The sequence below is a fragment of the Cygnus olor genome, chromosome 2, assembly GCF_009769625.2.
Source record: "Cygnus olor isolate bCygOlo1 chromosome 2, bCygOlo1.pri.v2, whole genome shotgun sequence".
NCBI classification, from domain to species: domain Eukaryota; kingdom Metazoa; phylum Chordata; class Aves; order Anseriformes; family Anatidae; genus Cygnus; species Cygnus olor.
Window position 1 is genome coordinate 109,491,445 of NC_049170.1, and position 12,840 is coordinate 109,504,284.

The 12,840-nt window shown below is 34.3% G+C and overlaps 1 protein-coding gene across 2 annotated transcripts in view; it reads right to left on the reverse strand.

Annotated features, from left to right (window-relative positions):
• The window catches only part of SMCHD1 (structural maintenance of chromosomes flexible hinge domain containing 1), an 83,090-nt gene that overhangs the window by 35,789 nt on the left and 34,461 nt on the right, over positions 1–12,840 (reverse strand). For both annotated transcript variants that reach the window (XM_040550136.1, XM_040550138.1), the window contains exons 20-28: positions 11,049–11,193; positions 10,646–10,742; positions 8,542–8,614; positions 6,739–6,878; positions 5,747–5,881; positions 4,648–4,875; positions 3,797–3,945; positions 1,743–1,831; positions 272–390 (exon numbers count right to left, since the gene is read on the reverse strand). In XM_040550136.1, coding sequence (XP_040406070.1) covers positions 272–390; positions 1,743–1,831; positions 3,797–3,945; positions 4,648–4,875; positions 5,747–5,881; positions 6,739–6,878; positions 8,542–8,614; positions 10,646–10,742; positions 11,049–11,193 — 1,175 coding nt within the window. The remainder of the gene's footprint in view (positions 1–271; positions 391–1,742; positions 1,832–3,796; positions 3,946–4,647; positions 4,876–5,746; positions 5,882–6,738; positions 6,879–8,541; positions 8,615–10,645; positions 10,743–11,048; positions 11,194–12,840) is intronic.

Sequence of the window (12,840 nt, forward strand, 5' to 3'; positions counted from 1 at the left end):
AACAGACTAGAAACAAAGCAAACCAGACCCAAGCATAAAGTGACCTCACTGACATGGTGTATAGCTGCAGCAGTGATAAGGTTTTTAACAGATGCTGCTATATTCCTTAGAACAGGATCATATTATTTTAATGCTATCTTCTCATAGCTTACCACCTAGAGTTTAATTTGATTACCTTTCTTCCATTTTGGCTCAATTCTGTGAGACTGAATAAGACGAATTACCACACGTAGGCCACAGAGAAATAAACTATATGACATCTTATAAATACCTGCCAAGTTATTTGTAAATTTGATTTATCAAGTCCAGGCCCAGAAACTCCTAGGGAATTTACACACGCAGATGTCACTGTCTGAACTTGATTTCCATACTGATCTGTAATCATTACATCTGTTAAAAAGATGATTTATTAAAATGATTATTAAAATCATTACACCAGCAGTTGCTTTAATGAAACATTATAGAATATATAGAATATAAATGTATACAACATACACACAAAATAGAGAAAATTTGCATAAGTATCACAGAATCACAGAACAGCTGAGGTGGGAAGGGACCTCTGCAGGTCATCTGGTCTAACTGCCTGCTGAAATAGGGCTATTCAGTGCAGATTGCCCAGGGCCACGTCCAGGCAGCTTGTGAAAATGTCCACACTGGGAAACTCCACAACTCTTGGACATCTTGTGCTGGTTCTCCATCACCTGCACAGTGTATATATATTTTTTTATTTTTTATTTTTAAAAAGCCTTTCTATTCAGAGGGAATCTCTTGTGTTTCTGTTTGTGCTCCCTGCTTCTTGTCCTGCCACTGGGCACCACTGAAAAGAGCCTGGCTCCATTTTCTTTACATCCTCTCCTTCCAGGTATTTATATACCTTGGTAACATCCCCTCCCCCATGCATCATAATAGGGTATCAAAAATGTACCTATCTAGTCATATTAACCAAATATTTGTGCTTCCCACTTTCTTTTTGAGATTACTTCTTGATATAAAGTTAGAAGAAAAAAAATCTTAAGATAGAAGCTGATTATTAACCTGTAAGACAGTTTGTTCTGTGTGCTTTCTCTCCTCACAGAAAATCTTTTAATGGCTCTAAATACCATAATACTTTTTCATTTCTAGAAGTTATTTAAAATCTCATGTTTATTAGAAGTAATTGACACATTCAGAATTGTTAAAGCACTGCACACTATCTGAAGAAGAAGAAAAATACTCAAGTGATTTTTCACCAGCAGCATAAATACCAAAATAAAAAAGAAAACAACAAAACAAAAAGGCAGTTTTGAAGCATTTAAGTATTTTTATTCTCACAAGGCCTGGAGCAGCCATGTGTAGAAACTGAAGGCAAATGAGAAGACTGATCCCTAACATGGTAGTCTTTTTAGGATAAATTCTTAACTTCAAAATATTTTATTTTGAAGACCATGCCTTTGAAATAATCTGACTGCTGTTTTTGCCTTTAGGATTTTAGAATATACAAACTAAAGAAAAGTTTATGAACTGTACAAATGTGAAGGCAAATTTTTCTAGAGAGTAACTCCAGAATTGCGATATGGCAGTTACAGAAGTCATCCATGCATGAATGAGAATGTAAATACATTTTATGTTATAATAGTAGAACACAATTCACTCTTCATGGCATCTGTATACATAACAAATATAATACATCATATACATAATAAACTGTAAAGAAATAGAAATGTATTTTACAACAAAGTGAAGAATATGCAAATACTCACCAATGTCACTTTGTAGTTCTTCACCCAATTGCAATGTATTTGGTCCTTTTAATTTGCATTTAATGTGTCTGGGTTCATCAGGAAGTGGTCTAAACATAGGAAAATTTATTTATAATCATTTTCATGAAGGTAATGACTTACAACACTAGCACACGTGACAAAGGATGCATCAGTAATCACCTACTTGTAATTGGATTTTTTGTTTTTTAATTTTGTCCTTGCATATATTTAAGAGGATCAAATCTGGTGTGCACAAACTTTACATCGTAGCTTTCACCTCAAATTTATCAGATGCAGCTTATCAGACACTGCCTACATAATAAGACAACACTGCTATAGCATTTTACTTTATTCATATTAACTTGCCTACCAGTATTTTACCACAGATCAGATCCATAACCAGATAAATCAGAATTCAAGGCTGGACTATTTTATATCCTGAAAAAACATCCCCAAAGTAACATACAATTGTCTATATATATTAATATTACTGTAAGACCAATGGTAATATTAACATTCATCCTGATATATACATGCAAAAATATCTCTGTCTCACTATGAAAATACTTGCTGATTTCTTAAGGACTTGATTACGACTAATGTAGTTTAACATTTTTAGTCAGTTTTTCTTTAAAGCAAAATAAAAGCAGAGAAAAAAATACAGTTACAAAAATTATGGAAAAGATAAACAACCTTAAAAAAAAACACAAAACCACGACAAATAGATTTCCATTTCCTCTTTTGCTATGTTAAAACAGAAGTCAGTAGCCTAAATTATGCCTCAAAAGTCTCCTCTAAATACTTTAAAATAGTCCTAGAATTTTCTTTGGTTTACTTGATGAAGGTTAACATACACTACGCGTTGGGTCCCCCAGAATTTGTTATCTGACAACTTGTAAGTTATTTGAGACTTCAGTTATCCAACACATTGGTTTTGATTCCTTTTGTGTGTTTTAAGCTAAAAATTACATTGAGATCTTCAAAAATCGTATCAGAATGACCTCCAGTTAATTTTTACAACTATAACAGAATAACCTCTCAATAAGATTTTCCTCGTCTGAGACTGCTTTCCCACCATGACAAGCAAAAATGTGCAACAAAATTAAATAATCCACTCTTCTATTTCCTTTCAAGAAGAGAAGTACTAATTCAGCCTGCTTTTCTGCTCTTCATAAAAGAAAACAGAAAATAGTACTTGACTAAAACCTTTTCTGTCTTTAACAATGCTGCATCATAGGTAGTTTACAAGCATTAAACTCTGAGTATTTTAAAGAATCTTAATGCTTTAGATTGGTCATATATATATATATTTTAAAAGCAGCTCTGTGAAATGTCTAATTGCTGCAAATTTACCCCTGACATCAGCACGTTGTAAACTAATTACTGAGTTTTAAACTACTAAGAATGCAAGAAATACACTGAAGTAATTGCAGTCATTTAGAATTAGATTAATCTCAACAAATTTTATAAAGACACAACAGACAAAGCCAGTTGCCTAGATTTACTAAGACTGATAAACAGGCAGTTTTAAAGTTTGATTAACAGTTAGTCACTTTTGACCAAGACACCATATACAGACAGGCATCCTGTATTTGGTTAAATAAATCTTTAGCTACAAAGTAATCTTGCAAGGCTAACAATTCACTCCATTGATATTTCTCTACGGTAACCAGTGAGATGACTCCAAAGTAAGAGCAATCCTATAACCTAACACTTGAATAAAGTTATCAAAGATAGCAATAATCTCCTTCAGTGTGCATATATGTGTGTATATATGTATACACACATATACTTACAGAAGTGATTATAGGGCTAGATATAAACAGATTGCAATGGAATCTTCCACACAGGTGATGCTCTCATCTGTAAACATATTTGCATGCATAAAAAATGCATGCACCCACCCAATCCTACATTTCCGTTAACTGATTTTCTTATTTCAACCTCTGTAGAAAGATATATATATATATATATTTTTTTTTTTACACAAAAGTACAGATCTACAACCCTTTGACAACATCATTACTCATAAAATGTATTTCAAATGGACAAACCTGACTGTAAACGCACTCTCCAAAGACACATGGTCATCAAGGTAAGTAATTAGACAGTAGCGTACATCTTTTACTGATGTAGGTACTTTTACATCAGGTAATAATCCCTGCATCAACTGTTCTCTGTTAATTCTGGGTGTCCAGTTAACCTAAAATTAAAATTTATCAAATTAATCAGAAGTTAAATTATTAATGACTAGCAACATCATACATCTGAGGTCTTGCTGAAGTAAAATACAGGTAATAGAAGCTTTCAGTGGAAAGCTTGAGTTTTTTCCAACAGTGGTTAATGCTATCTGTCCAAATATGGAAGTTACTCCAAAAAAAACACACAAAATACACAAAACAAACACACACAGTTTCTCTTACTATACTTTCTTAAGAAAGATCTGATCCAGAAAAACCTTACCAAAAAGTCACATATATGGTGAAGCTCTACCTTCGTATTAGGCTCCACATGATTCTATGGTATGTACACAGACAGAGAGCTAAGACACTTCTGAAAAGTCTTCAAGAAGGAACATGTCCATTTAGCATTCCTAAATGCTGGGAAAACCCCAGATATGAAGAATGCTGAAATTATATTATTGTGTTTAAGAGAAGAGCTGGAAATTACTACCCTGCTTTTCGTATTACTAACCTGAAGCATTATTTAACACTTCATTAAATGTCTTCAGCTCATTAAGGACATGATTTTAATACATAATTTTAATTTTTTAAACAGAAAGTGAAGTTCCTAACAATACAGTCTTGAGGAATATTATTTAGAATGATAGTCTGATGTCTATGGATTTTAGAGATGCAGCATAGTATCATTCCCCCACACTATACTGCTGTTCATATATACTTGCCTTAATTTTTTCTGCCACAGATGGAGTTACGTGTATTTCCCTTTCTCCTTCATCATACATCTGAAATATAAGGTTGCGCATGGTATCTCCAGCTATCCAATTGATTTCATCCTGATGTTTAATTTGAATAGCTTTTTGTCCATCCATACTTAAGACCTGCAGTCTTGCAACATGACTGCTAGGAAGAAGTTTAATAATCTTTTCCACTGGTGGAACGTCTTTACAACTCTGGGTGGTGGAAAAAGAGATATAATTAAGTTATCAGATATACATAAACGCATAAATATTGCTCCATGGCACTACTCTGGACTGTTAGGTGTGAACAGCTGCCCAAACATGAAATTAGCTTGACTTGTCAAAAACAAAGTTAAAGAGTACGTCAGAATGCTTACAATGGTTAATGGAAAGTGGAATTGATGATAGCTACTTAGGAAATATTTTGTTTATAGTATTTAAAAATCTACAATTTCCAAATACTTCTTAAGAGTAATCAGAAGTAATGTTTCATATAGGTTATCCTGCCCCATTAATATGTTTACATCTTTTTCAGGATAAAACAATGAAGGTCTCATCTTCTCCAGCTGTGTGGCTCTCGACTACCAGTGAACTGGGATGTACAACATAGTTAAAAAAAAATAATTAAAAAAAAAAAACTTTAAGAGTTTTAAGACTGAAATGTTACCAAAAAAAAATTAACTCCTAACCTGTGGAAAAAAAATAAATATCTCAACTTCCTTCTTTACTAAGGTTTTGGGAAACACTTTACCATGCCTGTTCTGTCTGTAAATGTTTATGCAACAAAGGTTGGAAGGTTCCAGGGTGTAAAAAGGGAACATAAATTGCCAGAAATAGTGCTTATTTCTGAAACACTTCAGAGATTTCAGAAGTAAAGGTGAGAGGTGAAGAAAAAATTGAATTTTTGCCTTTTTATGGCTTCCCAGAGATGAAAAAGGCAGACACACGATTCTCAGACCCATGGTAATTAAAAGAGTGACTTTCAGGGGTCAAGTTGATTCATAAAACTTTGGTTTAATAGCAAGATAATACAGCAAACAGCTTCCAATCTTTTGTTCATTCAAACATTTCAATCAATACTTACAGGAATTTCAATCCTTGCTTTGAGCATCTGGTCTTTCTTTATATTCTGTACATGTATAATCGGACCAGTTAAAATGTTTGTTCCTGCATTACTGCAGTCCACAGAATACACAGGTAAGTTTGATGCACCTAAAAACTGTTTAAAACGTAACATTAAACTTCAGTGTGGTTTTTTTTGCAGAACTTCTATTATTATTCCAGAAATGTGCAACTCCGAAGATACACACAATTATTTACAGATAATTTTTTTAGATTTCACAAAATCAAACAAAAAGTTTTTTTTCCCCAGGTGATCCACACGTGAAACCTGATGCTTAAACTCTGTGTGTCTCCATGCTACTGCAGACCTACATACTTCCATACTACAGGAATAGAATGTATGCACATGAATTATAAATGGAAAGCAGACTGTTTTACCCTGTGCAAACCATTTTTATTTATCTGTCCTTGTTGAAAGACTGATTTCACTATAATTGGAAAAGTCACTTTCTTGAGTTAAAAAAACACAAAACAAACAATAAAAATACCTCCCTGTCCAAACAGGCAAAACACTTCTACTTTTAACAGCCATAGTAACTCTGGCATTCCTTTCTGAATTTAAGTGCGTACAATAGTCTTATCTATTACTAATTTTTAGGCACTAGACCTGCATTTTCATCTTTAAGCAAATTAAAAGTATGTTGTCTAATTCTTTTCCTAAACAAATTTTAGTATCATATGTGGAAAATATGACTTAAAATGTCTTAAAATCTTAGTTAAATATCCTCACTTCATGTTTTCTTCCATTTCTAAGTGCAGGTTCCTATGGTTTTGAAACTTACTGAATAAATCAATGAATGAGACAAAAGAGTCATAGTGTGGCTACCGAGCTACAGAAACTTCAAAAGCACTACAAAAGACAATCAATTCTGTCTAGATGTCAAAAGATGCTTCTTTTCCCAGTCCTTTTAAAAGTATCAAAATCATTATGAAACATTATAAAATGCAGTTTACCTTACAATGAACGACCAGCTTTGGCTGTGCTGTTATATTGCCTGATTCATCCAATACTTCAACCTGAAAGGGGAAAGCTGTACCATTTTCAATCTTAAGAATTTCAGAATCGGGTTTTACTTTCAACTGACGTGGAGGGCCTGTAAAAATGCACAATTGCAGAACAGCAATTATATTTAGGTAACCTGCAAGACCCTGGATTTCAGTTTTTGCTATCTTGAAAAGTGTTTTAAAGCCACGTTATCCAGGTATCTGTATCAAGGTATCAAGGTTAACAAACACTTTAGTTCAATTCAGGTATACTGATTTATGCCAAGAAGTTTCTTGACACTTTCTGTCCTTCAATACATACCACCTGCCACTCTTTTGAATGAATTCAGTAAGGAATAGTTAGACAAACATGGTGAACTTCAGCATACACAAGGTGTAAACACGACATTGTACTATCTACATACTATACTGATGCACCTTCATCAAAAAAAAACTTGGAGCTTTCTCCTGACATATAAAACCCCAAAATATTAATGTTGAGATATCTATCAATCATAACATGCAGCAGTTTAATAATGAAAACCACCACAGCTGCAATTTGCATGCAAAGAAAAACACAACAAATGTTGATGGTATTACTTAGCAAAGTGAAGCTATTAAAATAAATCTATCCCCTGGATGTATAATTAGTTTTATCAATTTTAAAATAAGAGAAGGAAATCATAGATTACTATGTTTCTGAAAAAGGACCATATCTTATTCCTTCAAACATCTTATATGTATCACCCATTAAAGCTTCCATTTGAAACTCAATGATAGAGGAACAGAAAAGACTGAAATAGCTTTTATTCACTCTTTCCTCTGAAAACAGCTTCAACAGCCAAGGGTAATCAATGAGAAAGATAGGTACTTAAGAATGTCTAGATTGCCAAAAGCAGAAGTTTCTAAAAGGGGCTGCAGCTGCCTTCAGTCCAAGGTAAATAACTAAGCAGTGCACAATACAATCTGCAACAAGTCAGATTGTTCCACCCTGTTTTCTACATGAAGCCTTAACTCCCCATATGGTAACACAAAATGGAATAAACTGTTCCTTGTTGGTCTAGAGAAGCTTGAACTACATGAATTCTCTGCAAAATGAGACAGGAAAGCCATCTGAGAGATCAAAAATCATCCTTCAAACTATCTCCCAAATTAAAAAACAAAACAACAGCAAAAAAATCAACCACCACAAAAACAGGTAAAAATGGATAATAGCAATCATGTAAGGAAGTGCTCAGTATCAACACATCCACAAAACATAAAATTCTGATAAAGATGGTGGACCTACAGACTTACATTCCTCTCTTGCGTTATGATAAGGTCAATATATAACACTAAAATTCTCAAACAAAATCCCAACTTGCCACAGCATCCCCCCTTACTTTACTGGGGTAATAAACTGAACGAGAACTTATTCACAAGCTGTCTTCTACAGGGACAGCAAGTTAATGCAGGTTAGTACAGGTTAATGTGCTTAATATTGAAGAAAACTGAGGAGATAAAAAGATTCAATTAATGGTCCTAGGTTAGAAAAACACTAAAAAAAATTAAAAAATGATGAAGAAAATCTCAAGTAAGCAAATTCCAGCTGCTAGAATAACGAGACTGACATGCCCTTAGCTTTATCTAGTTTCAGTCATCACTTGCATTAGTTAGAATATCTTCATTAAATGCTTCACTAAATGTTTTATCTCCTTAGGAGAAGAAACATGTTATTAATAGTATCAGAATAAAGTTCAACAGAAATTCACCAAGTATTCAAACAATACTTACCAGGCTGCAATCTTATTTTAAAAATTTGTGTGTCTTCTTTCAAACCAGGAAGAGTAACCTTCAGATTAAAGTTCTAATGAAAAGAATATTTTAAATATTAACTTTAAACAAAACCAGATCATAGAAAAATTCTCTCTCAGTCATGTCAATCCATATATATTTCAAATTTCAAAAGTACAACCAAATTTGCTTGCACTGCTACATAAATCAAGATTTTTTCACTGCACTAAAATCTATTTTTTCATGTTATTACTCCCAGCGATATCCAATCCAGGATTTGCACATTAAACTAGGTTCTGAAACCACTGAAAGCAGCTATCATAAATTGTGTTTTCCTGCTCAGAGGCTTGTTTTACTGGGGACAAGATCACAACAGTTCAAAAAAAAAAGCATAGCTTCAAAGAAAGGACCTGCAAGTTCTGTGTTCGCTGTATCAGCTGACTGCCAGAAGGAAGGTAACAGACTTGCTATCCATCTCATCTTGGAATAAAACCACACGAAAAACAACAGGTGCTGTACAATTCCATCTCTAAAACTGATCGTTACATGAAAGCCAGAGAATGAATCAGTCTAATTAACAATCTTAAAAGCACAAACTTAAAACTAGTTGCACTGCAGTAAGGGAAAATCCTATTTTATAAATTTGCGAATATTCAGTTGCAAATTCATGAAATGTCATGCTCACACGATAGAAACACTGCCTTTGGAAAGTTTTAGTTTCATAAACCTGGCCTACACCTTTCCCATGCCTAACAGGGTATGTCTAACATTAACTGTCTGTGGCTTGGATGCAAGTAATTGGTCAACTCTTTTACTTTGCTGGGAAAAAGATGAGGTCTGTGCTGATGACATGCATGCTTAGAGTTGAGAGGCAAGCACATGAGCTCTGTAGATGATGGCTGGCTATGCAGAGGCGCATGAAAACTCTCCAGCTCTGATCAGCTAGCCAACCATGCTGGTCTGCCTGCAAGCCAGGCAGCACATACCAGCTGCAGCCCCATTAAACCAAATGGTGAACTGTGAGATGAGAAAAGGGGAAGGCACAGAAAAGGGGAAGATACACTGAAGTTACAGTTGGGTGACTTGAAAAAATTGGAAGAAAGTAGGAAATAAAAACAGGAAACCAGGAGAGATGATAGCTGAAGTTCAATGTTAGTAAGTAGAATTATTCAGTAGTTCATTCAATCAAGCTCTGCATTCACGCACTAGACACTACCCCTTCTATGCTCCCAGCTTCTCTTATCTTTAAACCTTTTTCTTCAATATTCATTTTTGACAATCTTTTTGACTTGGCATCTTAATACTGTACTATTTTCTACCTCTTATTCATCAGTTTACATCTTTAACTTCATTCATTTTAATCTTTCAACATTTGTGTCCTCTTCTCCCTTATCTTCATGATCCATTTATCTACTTCCCTTCTGCTTTCAAGCATGCTTCTATACACACTATAGTACTTAAAAATGAAAAGAAAAATAAAGAACTATTTTCCTTTTTAAACTTCACTCCTCACCCTTCTCCTGACTGTATTCAAAATCCTACGGGGGAGCAGTTGTCTCACTATTGCTTACACACTTTTCTAGTTTTCTCATTGATTCTACACATAACACCAGAACATACTTCTCTCTGACTCGACTGGGTGGAATTAAATCAGTTACTACAGAACATGACGAAATCTGCTTCTCTTTCTTGTCTATCAGTGCTTCCTTCACCGATGACTGTGATCTTCAATATTTTGTAGTTCCATCAAGTTTCTCTTTCCATTCTGCATGACTACTACTCCTACATTTCTCCCCTTCCTCCCTTCTCAAATTTCCTCCCTCTTGTTCTCTCACTTACTTTCTTCTAAATTCTTTCCAGAATCCCTATTACTAGCTGTTTTTCTTTTAAGATGCTGAAAATGTCTATGTTGTTCTCTGCTTATTTTAATCACCAAAAATTACACTGTGCCCTCACCGCTGCCACAAGCTAACAGACTGAAGCTGTGGGAAAGACGAATTACAGATGGTAGAGACATAAAGTAATTAAAAAATATCCCAAGAAATAGCCATAGATGTTTTTTTCTTAAAAATCTATTACTTCAAGTTTAAATTCATTAGCGTACCTTGCCCTGGTAACTATTTACACAGCCTCTAGCAGTGACACCCTTTATGATGCAATTTGTTCCTGCACTCAATCCTTCATACTGCAATGTCAATCCACTAAAAAACAAACAAACAACAAAAAAAAACAGAATAGATTAAAAAAAACAATACAACAGATCATTTTAATTCTCCATTAAGACATATATATATATACACACACATATTCACATATTTCTATGGAAATAACAGCAGAAGTGCAAGTTACCTCATGTTAAAAGTATCCATTACACCACTCAAACAAAATCCTGCAAACAATTACTATAGTGCTACAAGAACAACAACAAAAACTAACAAAAATCACCTCCACAACACCCCAACCCAACAACAAAAAACAAACAAAATATGATCGGACGGCTGAATTACCTAGCTTCAAGAATTGGTTTAATGTTACTTGTCAACTGTGTTGTGTGACCAAATTCATCTTGCAATTCCAAGGGAATATTAAAAGGCACTCCAACTTGAAAAGGAAGCTCCAAAAGACCCACTGAAAATTTCTCTGGTTTGCCCTCTAAGAGAAAACAACAATACATTTTTAGAAGCAATTATGTACGTTCATTGGCTTTTTCTTAATGAAAGCTGCAGTTAGAAGAGGTGGTTTTCAGCTTTAAAATAGGCTGCTAAAAATTGCCGTTGTAAACAAAAAAATTGGTTTATTGATTGATTTAAAAAACAACAACAACATAAACAAAAATCCAAACAAACTTATACTAACATAAGAAATAATAGTTAAAACCTACTGCCACACTCTATGGTATAAAAAAACATAACAGCCAAAAAGTTCAAAAGTACTTCTGATATCAACGCAGCACCTGAAAATGGGCAAGTTTCTTCTGGGTAGCTTTTAACTAAACATTTTATTCCTTTAATTCTGTTGGTATTATGCATGCAAGATTTTTGTTTTACAATTATCCCAAATTTAGGAGATTAATATGAGTAAACATTATTTGAGTAAGATAGCTGAGTGCATCTCTCCTGTGAAATCTTGCCCTGTTATACGGCCTCCAATTTGGCACTCCACATTAAGACAAAACATGCATATTTAATAGTTGTGTTTTGAAGTCTTTGGCATCACTTGCATAGAGCAGTGCAAATAGAATTCTGTGAATCAAAGTTTTGTGGAATCAAACTTTCTTGGCTAAGTGGCCTTTGAAAAAAGAAGCAATATAGCACAGAGCTAGATAAATATCCTATGAAATTAACAACTACGTTCAGAGTACCTCCAGGGTGTTACTACCAAGGATTTTCTTTTCACAAGATATGTGAAAACCACAGGGGAAGTGAAAACGTTACCTTGTATTGGCCAGAGTTACTCTAATGGTAACAATAAGTAATAATTTTGTTTCCAATGAGATTTGTTCAAAAAATTTTTTTATGTTCAAAGGAAACATTAATTGCAGGCTGCCATGCTGGGTAAAGCTGTAATACTATTGAAAAAGATTTTGTAAAACTTCATTCTGTATTTTAAAAATTTTAGGATTGTCTTTCCGCTTTGATAAACCGAGATAAATGAACCTTGTCTGACCCTTTATGTATTCAAAGATTTTTTTCCCCTTTCTTCTCTTGTAACTTCATAGAAATATCTTGAGATTTCAATGCCAGGTTTTCAGACATATGTTTAAATAATTGCTCTTTGGAAATGATGCCAAACATTTCTTCTGTATCATCACACAAAAAATACCTTCATATACTCTGCCAAAAGTACTTCAGAAGCTTTTAGAAGCATACACTACAAAGAACTCTGTTCTGCCTAAAGGGTTTGCATTCAAAGCCTCCAGTTTATAGAAATAATAGGAGGGTACTGAAAGCATCTACGCTTTCTTGATCTTCTAGAAACAGATGATAGCTTTACCTCCTGAACTTGTGCTGAAAATATCCATTTTAATATTAGACACAAAGGAAGTACTGTTTTTTTGTTCCCCCCCCCCCCCCCCCCCCCCCAAAAAAAAAAAAAGCCTTCTAAAGTTCACAGAATCATAGAAGGGTTGAGGGTGGAAGAGATGTCTGGACATCATCTTTTCCAACTCCCCTGCTCAAGCAAGGACACCTAGAACAGGTTTCCCAGGACCACATCCAGATGGCTTCTGAGTATATCTCCAAGGAGGGAGACTCCACAAGCTCTCTGGGCAATAAGCTCCCTCTGAGCATCAAGAAACAC